Source organism: Cebus imitator, unplaced genomic scaffold, assembly GCF_001604975.1.
Source record: "Cebus imitator isolate Cc_AM_T3 unplaced genomic scaffold, Cebus_imitator-1.0 Scaffold62, whole genome shotgun sequence".
Classification (NCBI taxonomy): domain Eukaryota; kingdom Metazoa; phylum Chordata; class Mammalia; order Primates; family Cebidae; genus Cebus; species Cebus imitator.
The window spans coordinates 3,344,425-3,361,038 of NW_016107377.1; the positions used below are offsets into that span (position 1 = coordinate 3,344,425).

At 37.3% G+C, this 16,614-nt stretch overlaps 1 protein-coding gene across 1 annotated transcript in view; it reads left to right on the forward strand.

Annotated features, from left to right (window-relative positions):
* The window catches only part of SLC9C2 (solute carrier family 9 member C2 (putative)), a 72,672-nt gene that overhangs the window by 15,056 nt on the left and 41,002 nt on the right, over positions 1-16,614 (forward strand). The window contains exons 4-9 of the mRNA XM_017529977.2: positions 296-461; positions 5,039-5,155; positions 6,645-6,806; positions 11,098-11,197; positions 13,870-14,013; positions 15,986-16,154. Of these exons, the coding sequence (XP_017385466.1) occupies positions 296-461; positions 5,039-5,155; positions 6,645-6,806; positions 11,098-11,197; positions 13,870-14,013; positions 15,986-16,154 (858 nt within the window). The remainder of the gene's footprint in view (positions 1-295; positions 462-5,038; positions 5,156-6,644; positions 6,807-11,097; positions 11,198-13,869; positions 14,014-15,985; positions 16,155-16,614) is intronic.

Sequence of the window (16,614 nt, forward strand, 5' to 3'; positions counted from 1 at the left end):
AGGATACATTCTATATAGAAGCAGGAGAGATTTGCATTGTGTTTTAAGAACCTTTCAATATTAACAACAAGAAAGACAGTTGAGTCAATCTTTTTAATAATAAGGTAGAATCTTGTTTATTTGAAAGGGACAGTTTCTTTGTGGCAGGTGGTTAAACTAGAATACCTTTTAAAATTATCTTCCAGGGTAATTGTATAACATTTATAACCAAGATGTGACTCTTAGGATGTAAGTAAATGCCATCATGTCACCATTAGATGTTAAGTCTAATATTGTGTTATGAATTGATTCGCAGGTCTTGTTAGCTGGATTAATCAGCTTTTCTGCAGCGTGCATCATAATTGGATGTGTGGTTATAATATTCAATAAAGAGTCGTGGGATTTGCAATCTTCCCTCTTCTTTAGCATCACCCTTAGCATTACCGATCCTCTTCATTCTGCGAATTCACTGAAAACTATTGGTATGTCACATTTATTTCTTTCTCTCATCTTGAAAATATAAGGGTACATCATTTTCTTTTGATTATATTTTTCTTGCATGAATTGTGCACTCAGAAGAATAAGAATCTGTGCTTTTGCTCTTAATCTTGGGGGGTAGAGCAATGATTGAAGGAGACAGTGCAAATAAGACAACCACTGAGGAGATGAGATACATAGCGTCAATTATAATCTCCAAGGAAGATTTTCAGTTTTTTTTCAAAGAGAATGTAACCTTTCTGAAAGGTGATAAAAATTGGCATTCTTGTTCTGTTCTAGTGAATTCTTAGCCACGAGGTAGATATTCTAAGTTGGTGAGTTTGTTTACCAATCAGGGGAAACATTAAGATCCCTAATGAGACTTTTCCAGGGCTTTGCTACCTCCTGTTAGAACTGCCTCCATTTGGAGTTCTAAGGTTTGGCAAGTGGTGGAGAGGGGATTATAGTGTATCTTCAAGAAAAGGGGTGAGGTTATAGTCTGGCACTCAAATATATTATTACTCAATAAAAGCTTATTCCCAAGAAGGTTTGGAGTCCTGCACTATTTCCCATATTATTTGGTAAGGTGGAAGATGATTTCACTCTGAAATATCCCCCTATTGTCAGGTTTTTTTCTTTATTTCTTCCAAAAAAAAAAAAAAAAAAACCCAAAACAGGATACATATACAAAATGTGCAGGTTTGTTACACAGGTATATGTGTGCCATGGTGGTTTGCTGCACCTATTGACTTGTACTCTAAGCTCCCTCCCCTCACTCCCACCCCCTAACAGGCGCAGGTGTCCATGTGTTCTCATTGTTCTCACTTATGAGTGAGAATATGTGGTGCTTGGTTTTCTGTTCCTGTGTTACTTTTCTGAGGATGATGGCTTCAAGCTTCAGCCATATCCCTGCAAAGGACATGATCTCATTTCTTTTTATGGCTGCATAGTATTCCATGGTATATATGTAGCACATTTTTTTTTTTTAATCTAGTCTATCATGGATAGGCATTTGTGTTGGTTCCATGTCTTTGCTATTGTAAATAGTGCTGCAATAAACATACATGTTCATGTGTCTTTATAGTAGAATGATTTATATTCCTTTGGGAATATACCCAGTAATGGGATGGCTGGGTCAAATGGTCAGGTTTTATTAACACAGCAATAACAACATGAACGGCTAGATGCTTTGGTTTCTGTTTTGACACAGAAATATTTTCCTAACCAATTTTAAAGTATCAGTTGTATTTAGTGAAAATATATTACCTTATGATTGGAGTGAGAAACCTCCAACCTTTCCAGCATGTGATATTCTTATTTTCATACCCGTGGGAAAACACAGGGTTTTAGGCACTTTTGGTGGTTCTGTTCTAAATTGTTACACGGTTGATATATTTCTCAAAGATTCTGATCCTGTTCTCTTTTTTCTCTTTGCACCCCTAAGTACAATTTTATTTCTCTCTTTCCTTACCTGTCTTTTTCTTCCAACCATTTGTATTTACCTCTTGTTTTATTACCTCATTCTCTTCCCATACTCTCTTGACTGTAAATGGTTATAATAAACTGTAAATGTTATTTACTGCAGTTCCAATGTTCATTTTATTTTTTTAAAAAGGAGTACGGTAGAAAGTCTTCTTTTTTTTTTTGAGATGGAGATTTGCTATATCCCCCAGGGTGGAGTGCAATGGCGTAATCTTGGCTTACAGCAACCTCTGCCCCCTGGGTTCAAGCAGTTCTCCTGCCTCAACCTCCTGAGTAGCTGGGATTATAAGCATGTACCATTATGCCTGGCTAATTTTTCTATTTTTAGTACAGATGAAGTTTCTCCATGTTGGCCAGGCTGCTCTCGAACTCCTAACCTCAAGTGATCCGCCCACCTTGGCCTCCCGAAGTGCTGGGATTTCAGGGATGAGCCACCTCACCCAGTTGACAGTCCTCTATTTCTTTTTTTTTCTTTTTTTTGAGACAGAGTTTCGCTCTTGTTACCCAGGCTGGAGTGCAATGGTGCGATCTCGGCTCACCGCAACCTCCGCCTCCTGGGTTCAGGCAATTCTCCTGCCTCAGCCTCCTGAGTAGCTGGGATTACAGGCACGCGCCACTATGCCCAGCTAATTTTTTGTAGTTTTAGTAGAGACGGGGTTTCACCATGTTGACCAGGATGGTCTCAATCTCTTGACCTCGTGATCCACCCGCCTCAGCCTCCCAAAGTGCTGGGATTACAGGTGTGAGCCACTGCACCCGGCCAATCTTCTGTTTCTTTAAGACAAAACTTTAAGTGAAGGTATTTTGTTGACTCTTAATTCACATTTTTTTTTTTTTAATTTCAACAACACTCAGGAGGTTAGATGGATTCTGGATCCAGTAGCATTGTCTCCGGATAAGACAAATTTGACTTATTTTTACAGGGAAAGTCACTCTCACTTGTTTTGGGTGTTGGCAGGGCCATCATGTTATCCCTTTGTGTGAATTAGAAAAATGATTCTTTCTTCAAAACAGTTTTCTTCTATTTAATAGTCATATTAATTTTTTTAAGGAAAAGCTATTTTTGGCCATATGCCTAAAATTATCATAATATACAGAACTACAATTTCTACAGTGTTAATGGCATTTCTTTTGATGAGGTGCCTGCCTGCACTGTAAACCTGTACAACCTAAATCTAAGGTGGACTGGCCCCGTCAAAAATGTAGTGGACATTTATATGTAAGTTAAAAGGAAATTGTCTATTCATTACCTGTTTTAAAAGAGTACAAGGGCTTAAATAACTTTTATTTTACAGCAAATCTGGAAGAGGATCTTGTAAAGAAATAAAATACAGAGTTTTAGTATGATCTCAATTGAGTGAAAAGAACCATTTACTCAGAAAATGACTTCAGTTTTAAAATGGTTACATGTGAGTCATCACAGAATTATAAAAAATTTTAAAAATTCTTTCCTTTTCCAAATTTTACAATGAATCAATATAAATTAGGTCCACATTAAGCCAAAAAAGAAGGTGGAGAGCAATTCTTACCGTGTCTTACTATTAAAAATAACTATAAATCAAATCCAAAAGGTTTTGGATTTGATTTATAAATGGCTTTATACACCAAGCCTTATACTTTACTTGTTCTGATTAGCTCACAAATGTGAGAGCGGAATTAGAGGATTTCTTCACCAGATAAATCAAATGTGCTAATAGTCTCTCAACCTGTTTAACCAGTATTTTTATGCCTTCTGCCATGACTATAGTAGTAAGGCAGTAACAAGTAGTAAAATGAGATGATTGTGACTGTTAATAACAGCGGATTAGACACTGCAGAGGAAAGGATGAGAAAACTTGAAGATGTAGTGATAGAAAGTATCTAGAATGAAACACAGAGAGAAAAAGACTAGAAAACATGAACTGAGCATTAGTGAGCTGCGGACAATTTCAATGACCTAATATATAAGTCCCCAAAAGAATAAAGAGGGAGGAACAAAAAATTTGAAGAAATCATGGAGGAAAAATTTCTGAATTTGATAATAATGAATGCTACAAATTCAACAAGCTCAATAAACTGCAGGCCCAAGAAATATAAAGAAGACTACACCAAAGCACATAAAAAGCAAATTCCTTAGAACCAATGATAAAGAGAAAATTTTCAAAGCAGCCAGAAACAAAAGACACTTTGTATTTAGAGGAACAAAAATAATGACAGCAGACTTAGAATTCTATACTCAGTGAAAATATCTTTTAAAAGAGTAAAGTGAAGACTTTCTTAAACATACAGAAGCTGAAAGAATTTATCATCAGCAGGCCTGTACTACAAAATTGTTAAAAGTCTTCTAGGCAGAAAGAAAATGATGTTAGATGGGAAGTTGGTTGTGGAATTTTATCTGCTCAAGCCTCTGGAAATCACAGCCAATTTATTTTTGGTCTCTATGTATTTGTCTATCACGGACATTTCATATAAATCAAATCAGACAATATGTGGCTTTTGTGTCTGGCTTCTTTCACTTAGTATAATGTTTTCAAGGTTCAGGTTGTAGTGTGTATCAGTAAGTACTTCATTCCTTTTTGTGGAGCAATAATATTCCATTGTAGGAATATATACATGTATTTATTCATTTGTCGGCTGACAGACATTGAGTTGTTTCTACCTTGTGGCTCTTACGAATAATACTATTATAAATATGTACAAATCTTCAAGTGGTCATACATTTTCAATTATCTTGGGTATATACCTAGAAGTAGAATTGCTGGGGTTGTAATTTGTCCTTATTTCGAAAATGAGATTATTTTGGAATCTGATTCAGGTTTATTCAAACTAAACGTGTTATCTTGAGAAGTATTTGTCTCATTCTGCAACTCAAGTATGGTTGAGACAATGAGCAATACAAGCAGTGCTATCGCCATGTTTCTTTGCCATTGCCAATACAGGAGGCACAATAGAAAAGTTTAAAAATGGTGGTTGTGATTGTCTTACAGACTCATCCCAGTCATAGTTGCCTTGTTCTTTTCCTTTTTTCTTTTTCTTTTCTTTCTCTTCTGTTTTTGCTTCCTGTGCAAAAACATTATTTTCATATAGCATATTAAGTTATATTTTGTATTTACTTTTTCAGGCGTTTCTAAAATATATACTGATCTCATTAGAGGAGAATCAGTGATCATTTGTAGCATCACATCAATTTTTTTTGGAATTTTTCGGAACAAGAAAATCTACCTTTCTGTTTTTAGAGGTAGGAGCATTTTTTTTGGTCTGTATATTTTCTAAAACCATTCTAATTAAAATTAAGATACATTCAAGATGTTTTAAGTGTACTGCCTTCTCTGTACTTTATTCTTGTGCTGATTACAATGATATATTGAGTAACAAGAAAAAAATCATAGTTGGCCATTTGCATCCATGAATGCAACCAACTGCAGATCAAAAATATTCAGAAAAACTCAATAAAAATAACAATACAACAGTAAAAATGCAAATTAAAAATATATATAGTATAACAACTATTTACATAATATTTACATTGTATTAAGTATTACAAGTAACCTAGAGATGATTTAAAGTACACAGGCGTATGCGCTGTAGGTTATATGCAAATATTACACTATTTTATATCAGGGTTTTGAGGATCTGCAGATTCTGGTTTCCAAAGGGGTTCCTGGAACCAATGCTCCATGGATACCTGAGGGAGGACTGCATGTGTGTTCCTGGACATTAAGGGGGAAAGAACATTTAAAAAGGGTTTTAGTTTTTCTCGATATGCATAGATGTATGTGTCCACACGTAGACAATTGTGTCAGCTAACTCAGACTTACTTCTTGCCTGGATCAATCTGGATCTCAATGAATGAGTGCTAAGAATTGGATTGGTTCTGGATTTGGGTCTGAGAGTAAAAGCAGAACGTTCTGTGCAGGACTGGAGAGTCCAGTCCTAGAAGTGACAACAGCCAGACTCCTGCAGCTAAAGACCACTGGGACATGAAGCATGTTGCCTTGCTAGGTTTCCAGATGTGGTACTAGGAGAGATGAAAAGGGGGAAAAAAAATCACAGTATGAAAGGGGAAAATGTGTTTTCCTGATATACTTTTGAGATAGTCACAAAATGAGGAAGATACTAAAAGGAGAAGGAAATATTGAGGAATAAAATGGGGTTTGCAGTGCTTCTCAATGAGGGAGCTATCGGGCATTGGGGTGGGACAATTTCTGTCATTGAGGACTATCCTGATAGCTACCCATTAACTGCCACTAGTGCCCACAGTTATGGTGACTAATGAACATTTTTCGTCTTCATTTTCCAATGTCTCCTGGGCTGGGGGCAAGGTCATAAACTAACTACAGGTTAGCAGTGACCCTGGGCCTGACTAGCTTGGTCTTGACATAGTTTATCTAAAAATTTTTAATTTGGGTTTTTTGTTTGTTTGTTTAGATATTCACTGTAAACCAGTTTGTCACAAGTTTTTCACATTTATTCTCCTTGCCTTTCTCCTGAGGACATTTGAATCTTCTTTCCCTCGATAAACAAATCTTAAGCTGCAGACCATAAGGGAAGGATATTCTAAGAGAGCCTCTTTTACCAGACTTTCACGGGACACTTCTATTTGCCGAAAGATTAGGTCCCCACGCAAAAATCGCACCAGCAAACCAAAGTGCAAAGACCTAAATGCCATCAATGAAAGAAACGAAAGTTATGGCTCAACATTTTATTTCTTATTTATTTATTTATAGTGTTACATGCAGCCATTGGAATCATCTTGGACATTTTTGGAAGCATAGTATTTGGATATTGGTGTGCAAGAATCATTCAGTTTATATTGGCTGACCTTTTCATCAATATGCTGACTGATATCGTTCTCTGCTTTTCAATGGTGTACATGACTTTCTATATTGGTAAGGCAGAAAAAAATACAAAAAGTACTGTCCTCAAAGTAAGCTTTATACACCTTTATTTTTTCCTGATCTTGAATCCAGTTCTTCTTTCCAACATCTCTTTCTTTTTGTGGCCCCACTGTGTGTCTTGTCATACTATCTTACTGTTACCTCTAGCCCTTTCTTGGTCTTTCTTAATATCCTCTTTATTTCAACTCCATGTCCCATTTTCTTGCACTGTTCTCTGTGGTTATTCTATTCTTTTTGAACTCTTCCTTTGACCTTGTATATAATCACCGGCATTCCCTGGGCAGAGGAATCAACACTGAGCTCATTCTGCTCTAACCCTGAGCAAACCATCTGCAAACTGAGAAGGCTGGGAGAGATGCTCCTGAGGCCTTTCTAGATCAACAGCCTTTAATACAATGGTTGCCAAATTGAGGGGACTATAGAAATGGCAGCCTTTACTTAGGCTAGGAGTCAGGAAAGGAGAGGTATATTTATTGTTGAAAGAGAAGCAGGAGAGTGAAATAATCACATGAGTAAGAGTGCCCAGCACTGGCTGACCCTCAGCTAGTTTAGTCCAGTGAAACAGAGATTTAAGTGTTTACTGGCCTGACTGAGGGGCCCAGTCCCTAAGAGACATAGCAACTGTGGCCAAACTGTCAGATTCCACTTTTGCTCTCATCTCACACAGTGAAGCAACTTCTGTTCTTGAAAGACCTCAGGTATCAAGAGGTTGTTTCTCTTTCACCTACAGTTTCACCTACAGCGCTTTTACCTAAAAGCGCTGCTTCTTTTACAGATTCCTGAGGGTTGCTCACTGCCCTGAATCAATAAAATCATAGACAGCATTCACTGAAGGTTCCTTTCCTTCAAATGTCTTCATCTTTTTTTCTCCTGTGTTGCTTTTTATGGATGCCTTAAATGTTTGAAGAAAGAAAGTTTATCTACTACACTGTAAGTTCCTTGAGGTGAAGACTGTCTCTTAGTCATCTTCCTGTTTGTTCTCTTTTCTATGTTTGGAGCTTGCCATATGCCTGATAGTAATTTAACACATGTTGGTTGAGCAAACTGCTACTAGTCCTTGAAGAGCTTTGGAATTGGGCAGACTTGAGTTCAAATCTCAGCTCTGCAATTTATTAGCTTGGTGACCCTGGAAAATTACTTAACCACTCTACGGTTCACTTTCCTTATCTTTAAAAGTGGTATGATAGGCCGGGTGCAGTGGCTCATGCCTATAATCCCAGCACTTTGGAAGGCTGAGGTGAGTGGATCAATTGAGGCTAGGAGTTTGAGACCAGCCTGGCCAATATAGTGAAACCCTGTCTCTACTAAAAGTAAAAAAATTTAGACAGGTGTGGTGGCTCACGCCTGTAATCCCAGCTACTCGGGAGGCTGAGGCACAAGAATCCCTTCTACCTGGGAGGCAGGGTTTGCAGTGGGCCAAGATCACGCCATTGCACTCCAGCTTGGGCAATGGAGCAAGACTCTGTCTCCAAAAAAAAAGTATAAATTAGTTCAACCATTATGGAAGACAGTGTGGTGATTCCTCAAGGATCTAGAATTAGAAATTCCACTGGACTCAGCAATCCCATTACTGGGTATATACCCAAAGGATTATAAATAGTTCTATTATAAAGACACACGCACATGTATGTTCGTTGTGGCACTGTTTATGATAGCAAAGACCTGGAACCAACCCAAATGCCCATCAATGATAGACTGGACAAGGAAAATGTGGCACATCTACACCATGGAATACCATGCAGCCATAAAAAACGACAGGTTTGTGTCCTTTGTAGAGACATGGATTAATCTAGAAACCATCATTCTCAGCAAACTGACACAAGAACAGAAACCAAACACTGCATGTTCTCACTCATAGGTGGGAGATGAATAATGAGAACGCTTGGGCACAGGGAAGGGAACAACACTCACAGGGCTAGGTGGGGGGAGATGAAGGGGAGCGGAGGGAAGGGACAGTTAGTTGCATTTGTTCGGAAGACTTACTGCAGAGTATGAATGAACTATAGAAGGTAGGGATTTTACACTAATCATTCAGGCTTAAATACATCCCAGAGTCAGCACGTATGTGTGTTATATATACCGATTTCAGCCAATGATTCTTTGGGGCTTCAAGGCAGCACTCTGCCACTGCTCAGAAAGAAAGCTTGCTAGGTAGCCTCTTGTTTTAGGTTGAATTGCATCCCCCCAAAGGATGTTGAAGTCCTGTATTCCAGTACCTGTAAAGGTGACTTTATTTGGAAATAGGTCCTTTGCAGACGACCAAGTTAAGATGAGGTCATTAGGGTGGGTCCTAATCCAGTATGACTGTATCCTTATAAAAAGGGGAAATTTGGACACAGAAACAGACACACATAGAGGGAAGATTACGTGAAGATGCAGAGAGAATACCAGCTATAAGCCAAAGGATGCTTGAAACTATCAGAAGCTAGGAGAGAGGCCTGGGACAGAATCTCCCTCACAGCCCTCCGAAGGAACCAACCCTGTTGATCTTGGACTTCTAGCTCCAGAACTGAGAGACAGTACATTTCTGTTGTTTAAGCCCCCTAGTTTGTGCTATTCAATTTGGCCTCCCCAGGAAAGCAATACACCTCCCTCCTTAATTACACTTTCCTCTGCTTCAGGAATTAAAAAACAACGTCAGGCTGTCCTTTACTCATACTTAGTAAGTTCCTGACAGCAAAGTCAGAAATAGGCAGTGTCATAAGGAGATGCTCCATAGCCAGAGAGCTATAATGTAGATAAAATTCTCACTTATACATTCTCTAATGTTACATTTCTTTCATGCTGTTTAATTTTTTTTTCCCTCACTTAAGCTTAAGTCCAGAGAGCATCTGATTGAGGTTGGAGAGTCACCTCTTGGAATGCTGATGTATAATTCATGAAAGAACATGGGTTCTATAAAAGTGTAGGCTAGAGGCATTCCTCCTAGCAAGGAGGAATATTTCATTAAGTGACAGTGTTTAGAATTTTGGGGGCAATGGAGATAATAAAAAGTGGAAGGACTTTTTATCATCTTTATAATTGTTTTAAAAGTCTACAAACAATGCGTCCCCTTGTTGCCTGTAACTGGGGCTTATTACTTATACTGTCCCTTCTTTATAAAACCCTAATTATTGAAAGATAGTTTCCCTGTCATCACAGTTTGCAGCACTCCTGGTTTTATTGTCATTGGTTATTTAAGGTAAATTCAGTTAACAGGTAGATAAAAAGAAGTCTAAATTGAACTTAAGTGATTAGATAAACTGAAAGAATAGTAAACTCCTCTTTAAATTAATAAATAATATTAGTTTACTAAGCAATAAAGTAGATACAAACAACAGCATGATAGTGTTATCACTTATTCATTGCTTTAAAAGTGTGCCAAGCATGTGAGTCATAACTATTTTATGCCTGTTTTATAGTTGCAGGGCCATTAATGGAGGAAGGTGAGGCCACATTCCAAGAGCAACCAGCTCTGCTTTGCCTCAAAGCCCTTCCATTCCTACCTTTCATGTTCTTTGTCTTCCTTTCTGTCTGATGGTTTTAATGTGCTATTTGAAGACTCTGCGGTCTAAGACTATCAATATTTATGGTATTCAAACATCCTTCAGGTTGGTTTTCCTGCCTCAGACTATTAATACATTTACACACTTGTTTAGAGCCCAGCAAATTACAAGTTTAATTAGGAAGGTCTATATCAGCAAAAGAAAAGCAGGCATAAGGAATTGGGGTCATTACAAGCACTGAGGTTGGCTCACAACTCCTGGTACATGTAGTGCAGTATTCCTGAGATGCTTAAAGGACACCTTGAGGGCTGTGGAACTTATTTTTTCATGAGCCCTATTCTCAATGATGGTCTCCAGCAGGAGTTGGCAAACTGCAACTCTTGGGCTAAATCTGCCTGTTAGCTGAAAATAGATTTTACATTTTAAAATGGCACAAAAGAAGAATATTTTATGGCATATGAAAATTTTGTGAAATTTGGACTTTGGTGTCTAATAACCAAGTTTTACTGGACACACCCATTTACATATTATCTATGACTGCTTTTGCACTACAGTAGCTGAATTGAGCCACTGTAACAGAGGCTGTATGGTTCACAAACATTAATATTTACTATCTGGCCCTTTATAGAAAAAGTTAGCCAGCCCCCAATTTACTGGATTAGGTCAATCCCTTGAAGCAACTTTCTAAGAACTACTACTCCTCTTAAGATTCCCACCAATTCATTCAAGATAAAGTATCTCAGTGTACAGATCTGAATGCATTTCGTCTGATTCATTTGTTTATTTTTTCTCTGCAGTGGAATATTTAGGAATGTCAGGCGTTCTTGCCTTAGCCACTGTAGGACTGAATTTAGACTCTTTAACCTTTAGACCGAGGATCGAATTTGTAATTACTAGGTAAGTTTCCTATCGTGCACTTGGATAGATCTCATAGCAGTTTAGTGCATAAGGGATCTCAACTTCATGTACACTAATAAAATTCTTTTTCCATAGCTTTTTTTTTAATCCTTAAAAATTTTATTTTTGCTATCAGTTATATTTGAAAAGAATTTAACGTGCCAACAATTATCAGCATTAATTGACACTCTGGTTATGAATAAATATCAGTGGCTCAAGAGACCATGGTGTTTTTTGTATATAACCTGATAAAAATTTACTTTGAACTGTGAAGATTTAAAAAAATACATTATTTCTTTGTTTCCTTCATCATATACCTAAATAACAGTATATCAATATGGGAAGAGCTGGAAAAGAAGAGTAGCAGAAAGATGTAACATCAACAAAGCTCTCACCTGCCTTTTACTCCTGGTAATAAATGCCACGTGGACATTTCTGGAGAGGGAAAATCATTTGCCTGTCTGTGCATGCAAACAATAAATTAGCCTTTCTCTTAGAGACTATGATAAATTAGAGAATTGGTTAAGAATTATTGGATACCAGATCATTGTCTAATGTAGAAATTTCCACATCAGATGAAAACAAATGTCGAACTGAGAAAAATAAGCCATAATCTTGAGTTTTCCCAGGAAAATTAATTTATTTAATGTATGGACTATGCATTATTATAAAATTATGTTCATCCTACCTTTTTTGTTGTTTATACTGTCCTTTCTTTTACGACATTTCAATGACAGAAGATAGTATTTTCTTGCCTACTTGGCAAAAGAAAAAAAAAAAAGGGCACCTGAAACTATTCCATATTTGTGTGTATGTGAACGAAACTTTACTGTGTTTTTTAAATCCAGAGGCTTGGGAATAACTAGTCATAGAACATCTATTTGGCATAATGCCTGAATTTAGACAGTTTCATGAGTAGTGCTGTCTGTTGACATCATTATAAATTACTTTCTATTCACTCAATTATTTATTTTTTCACCCATTCAACCCAATCCTTTCTTAACATCTGCTGTGGTCTGGATATTGCATCTTAGGTCTGGGGCTACAAAAATAAGTCCCTTCTCAGAGGTGCTTCTTGTTAAGTGGCAGACGTGTTTATATAAGAAAGTAACAATATGTGTGAATAAGCATGTATTTTTCAGGTTCTACTATACGTAATGCATTTTTTAGGTCTTGTGGAGAGATTAAAAAAAACTTTTTTTTTGAGACAGGATCTTGCTTTGCCTCCCAGGCTGAAGGGCAATGGCACTATCAGAGCACACTATGGCCTCTACCTTCAGGGCTCAAGCGATCATCCCACCTCAGCCTCTCAGGTAGCTGGGACTACAGGCCTGCTCCATGATACCTGGCTAGTTTTTTTTGTATTTTTTGTAGAGATGAGGTTTCACCATGTTTCTCAGGCTGGTCTCAAACTCCTGGCTCAAGCAATCTGCCCTCCTCAGCCTCCCAAAGTGTTGGGACTACATGCATGAGCCACCGTGCCCAGCTGAGGTTTTTGAAAAAGTATTTAACTCAGTCAGTTATTCCATGACTTCTGAATTTTTTGAAAACTATGCACTAGGGTTTGAGGTCCCCCTACTCTTTCCCTGTAGGGGTTTGGAATCAATTGAATCAAGAGATAGAAGTCACTTGGAGAACCAAACTATTTCCTTAATTGGGGTAATGCTGTATGTATCAAAGAACATGGTTTATATCTGTAGCTAAAATGAAGCTTCCTTGTGCTTCTTTCTGAGCGTAAATTTTGAGATCCACCTGTAAGGAGGCTGGTTTGTGGGGCAGACACACTTACCCACTCAGCTGAAAGAGAAAGACCCGAGAGGGAATCTAGAGGAGGCAGGTCTTGAGATCTGCTTGTGGAAATCACACTTGGCCCTGACCCAGGTGTGCTATGACGTGCACCTATACAGAACAGAATGTGTACTCTACTGAGGCCTCAGTCCCATGTCCTAACCCATGTGCTCTGGTCTACTCAGTAAGAATCTCTGCGGATGGTTCTGTCAAGCTTTAGAATTCAATCTGGGTGATTCTAATGCTTTCTTCTGCTTAAAAACTACAGTAGTGCAGAGAGTCGGCACTGTAGGAGTTCAGAGCAGGACCGCCACCACCTAGGGTGCTTAAGAGGCTTTCATAGACAACGTGGGGCTACAGTTAGCCTTACAAGACTTTTAGGAATTCAGGAGACAGGAAAGCAGACAGGATAGACTTTCAAAGTAAATAGAAGAGCACATGTGAGTCACAGAGGGAGGGGTTGTGCAGAGAGCATTGGGATGATCCGGTTAGCTATTGCAAAGTCAAAGTTACTGAGATGTACCTCCTAGTAGCAACACAACTCTGGGTTTAGCAGTAACAGCCCCAACAGTTGATATGCTGCCAGAAAAACCCAGAGAAACTGATAAATCATCTGCTGGGGGAGGTCCTCAGTTTTCTGCCTTGCTGTTATTATTCTACTGTGAGAAGCAGCCCACGGTATTGGTGTGATGAGGGTAATGAAAAATATGGAACTGGGTGTTTTTAGATCCAACAAAATTCTTTTAAATGTTGACTGTAACAGAGGTGAAGGCAAGGGCCTCTGCTAAGACAGTGAAAGGTATAAGATACATGCTTTTATGTGAAAAAAAATTTTTATTTAAGATGCATTGCTTAAAATGTCATTTCCTTTTCATTCATCCTAGGTTCTTAAGAATGTTTTCATCTGTATATGAACATTTAATATATGCTTTCTCTGGCATTGTGATTGGATGTGGAGAAAGCAACCATTATGACTTTCACACCATAATTTTCATACTCATCTTATTTGCAACAGTGAATTTAGTAAGGTAAGAATAATATTTTAAAGTTTGTTTACTAAGCTTAGATTCTCAAGCTCAGAATTAGAATTAGGAAGCATTGGCATATAGCAAAAAGGGCTCTGAACATGGAGCCAGGAAACCTGCCTTGTTGTCAAGGCCTTGACAATAGCTTGCTGTGCAACTTGGGATAAGTGTGTTTATTTTTCAAGGTTTTATCCATAAAATGAGAGGGATTGGCATCACCTGTAAGCTAGACAGAAATGCAAATTCATGGGCCCATTTCAACCTACTGAATTGAATCTCTAAGTATGAGAGCCAGGAAATAGTTTTAACATGCTCTGCCATGAGAGCTCATATGTAAGCTGAGATTGGTCATAAAGAAAGAAACATGGCTTTAGCACACTGTTTGACTCAGGTATACATCCATTATCTAATTTCATCTTCATAACAACACTAGAAGATAAGAATTATCATCTCCAATTATTTATCTCTGTTATTTTCTACATTTTGAAGAAATCGGCCCCCAGAAAAGCAAAGGACCTTGTCCAAGGTCAAATGGCTAGTGAGTGGCAGAGATCTTGCTGAACTGATGGTTCCATGCACTAGAGGAAAGGCTTTAATCAAGAGCATTATCCTTAAGTTGGCCCTCGAAGTGTGGGTGGGTTTTCTTGTAAGACTTTAGAAAAACATTTCAGAGAGTATGAGCCAAGATAAAGAAATGGGAATACACGAACATAATAAGCGTTGCTGATTGAATATTTTGTATGGATACATGTGTATCGTATATAGTTATAATTATGTATTGATTATGTATTGAGTGCTGACCACATGCAAAGCATCATTCTAAGCCCTGAGTATTGCTGCATTTAATTGAATTACCACAATAATCCTTTGAGGCAAGTACAATTGTTATGATCATCTTCATTTTACAGATGAAGGAGCTGAGGTACAGAGAGATTAAATAGCTTGCGAATGTAGTTATGCAGTTAGTAAAAGGCAAGCCTAAATTTAACACAGGTAGGCTGACTTCAGAGTTTTTTGCTATTCTGCCTCCCTGTTTTTGATATCAGGAAATGACATAAGTTGGTTCTATTTTGGTTGGACTCTGATATTTTAGGGAAAGGTTATTTAGTAAGGCTGAAAAGGTTGGTAAGAGTCACGTTGCAAAAGGCTTGAATGCAAGGCAGAGGAGTTTGCCCAAATTAATTATATACATTATAGATGGTAATTGTAGATTTTCTGTTTCTCAATGACAGGAATTCTCTAAATTGACTTGTACAATTTATAGCTCACCAACTGATGCACAATATACTTTTTGAGGCTAAGAACACATCTGATTTTACTTTTGTGGAAATTTCATTTGTTCTAAATCATTTGAAGGACAGTACTGATATTCTCTCAGTGCTGGTCCCTTAATGATAGATTTTAAATTTTGGCACAGGTTACTTTTAAAATGTAATCTGGAGAGCAAGAAGGCGCAAATTAAAATTATTTGTGTGACATTTAGCATATGGATTCTTGTGGGAGCTCAGTAAACATTTGGTTGGGTTAAGTTTATTAATGTTTATTAAAGTTTAATTAATTAAGTTTATTAAAATCTTACATTTGGGTCATGATCTGCACATGCCCCCATTATAATTTTTGAATCCAGTCATGTATGGCTTTTCAGGGAGTAGATGAGCTTGTCAGCATTCTTAGAAGAGGTTTCCCTGTGAGAATTTACTACCCAAATCCAAACAATATACAGTAGTGTTGATGATAATTCCTTATATTTGTTTAAAACTTTCAGCATTATTTTTTAAGACTTGAGTATTACGTGCAAAATTTAAATAGTAGATTTGATTAGTCCCAGAAAATTGGAAGGATTTAACAATAAATTGCATTGTTTTCTCTTTCCTGAAAAAATATATATTAAATTTAGTATTTAGTACATGCTTTCAACCATGAATAACATTAATAAACAAGGTGTGATTTATTTTTAATGTTTCTCTCTCCACAGGTTGCTCACTATTTTGTTAGTGAGCCTTATTTTGATGCGTTCAAATTATGAATATAATTGGCGATGGGGAGTTGTTATGGCATGGTCTGGAATTAAAGGAGTTTTTAGTTTACTCCTTGCTCCTGATATTTATAATCTCACTGAAAAAAAAGTAGAAGTACCAGAAATGGTAGGAAAGATCATGTCTCATGATTATTCATATTTATAATTTTTACTTATTTTTTACGTCAGAGAACCCAGTAATAAAGTTAACCAGTTTTGAATTAGATTTTAAGTAGAAATGCATTCTTTTAAGTAGAAAGGAACAGAGCAGAACCTTATTTATGCTGAGAATTTGAAAGGGACCAGTAATTATGGAGTAGTTATGGATATGGTATTAGATGAACTTGGGCTCTGGTCTGAAACTCTGCCATTCACACGATAGATGATCTCGAAGAAGTTCCCCAGCCTTGCTGAGCCTCAACTTTCAGTTGAGGATTGAGATGATGCCCAGTAGAATACCTGACACTTAATAAATGCTCAGTAAATGTTATTGAACACACAAATGCTATTTTCTTTTTCTTTCTTTTCTTTTTTTTTTTTTTTTTTTTTTTTTACTGCCTTCAATAAAGATTGTCATACATTTTAAT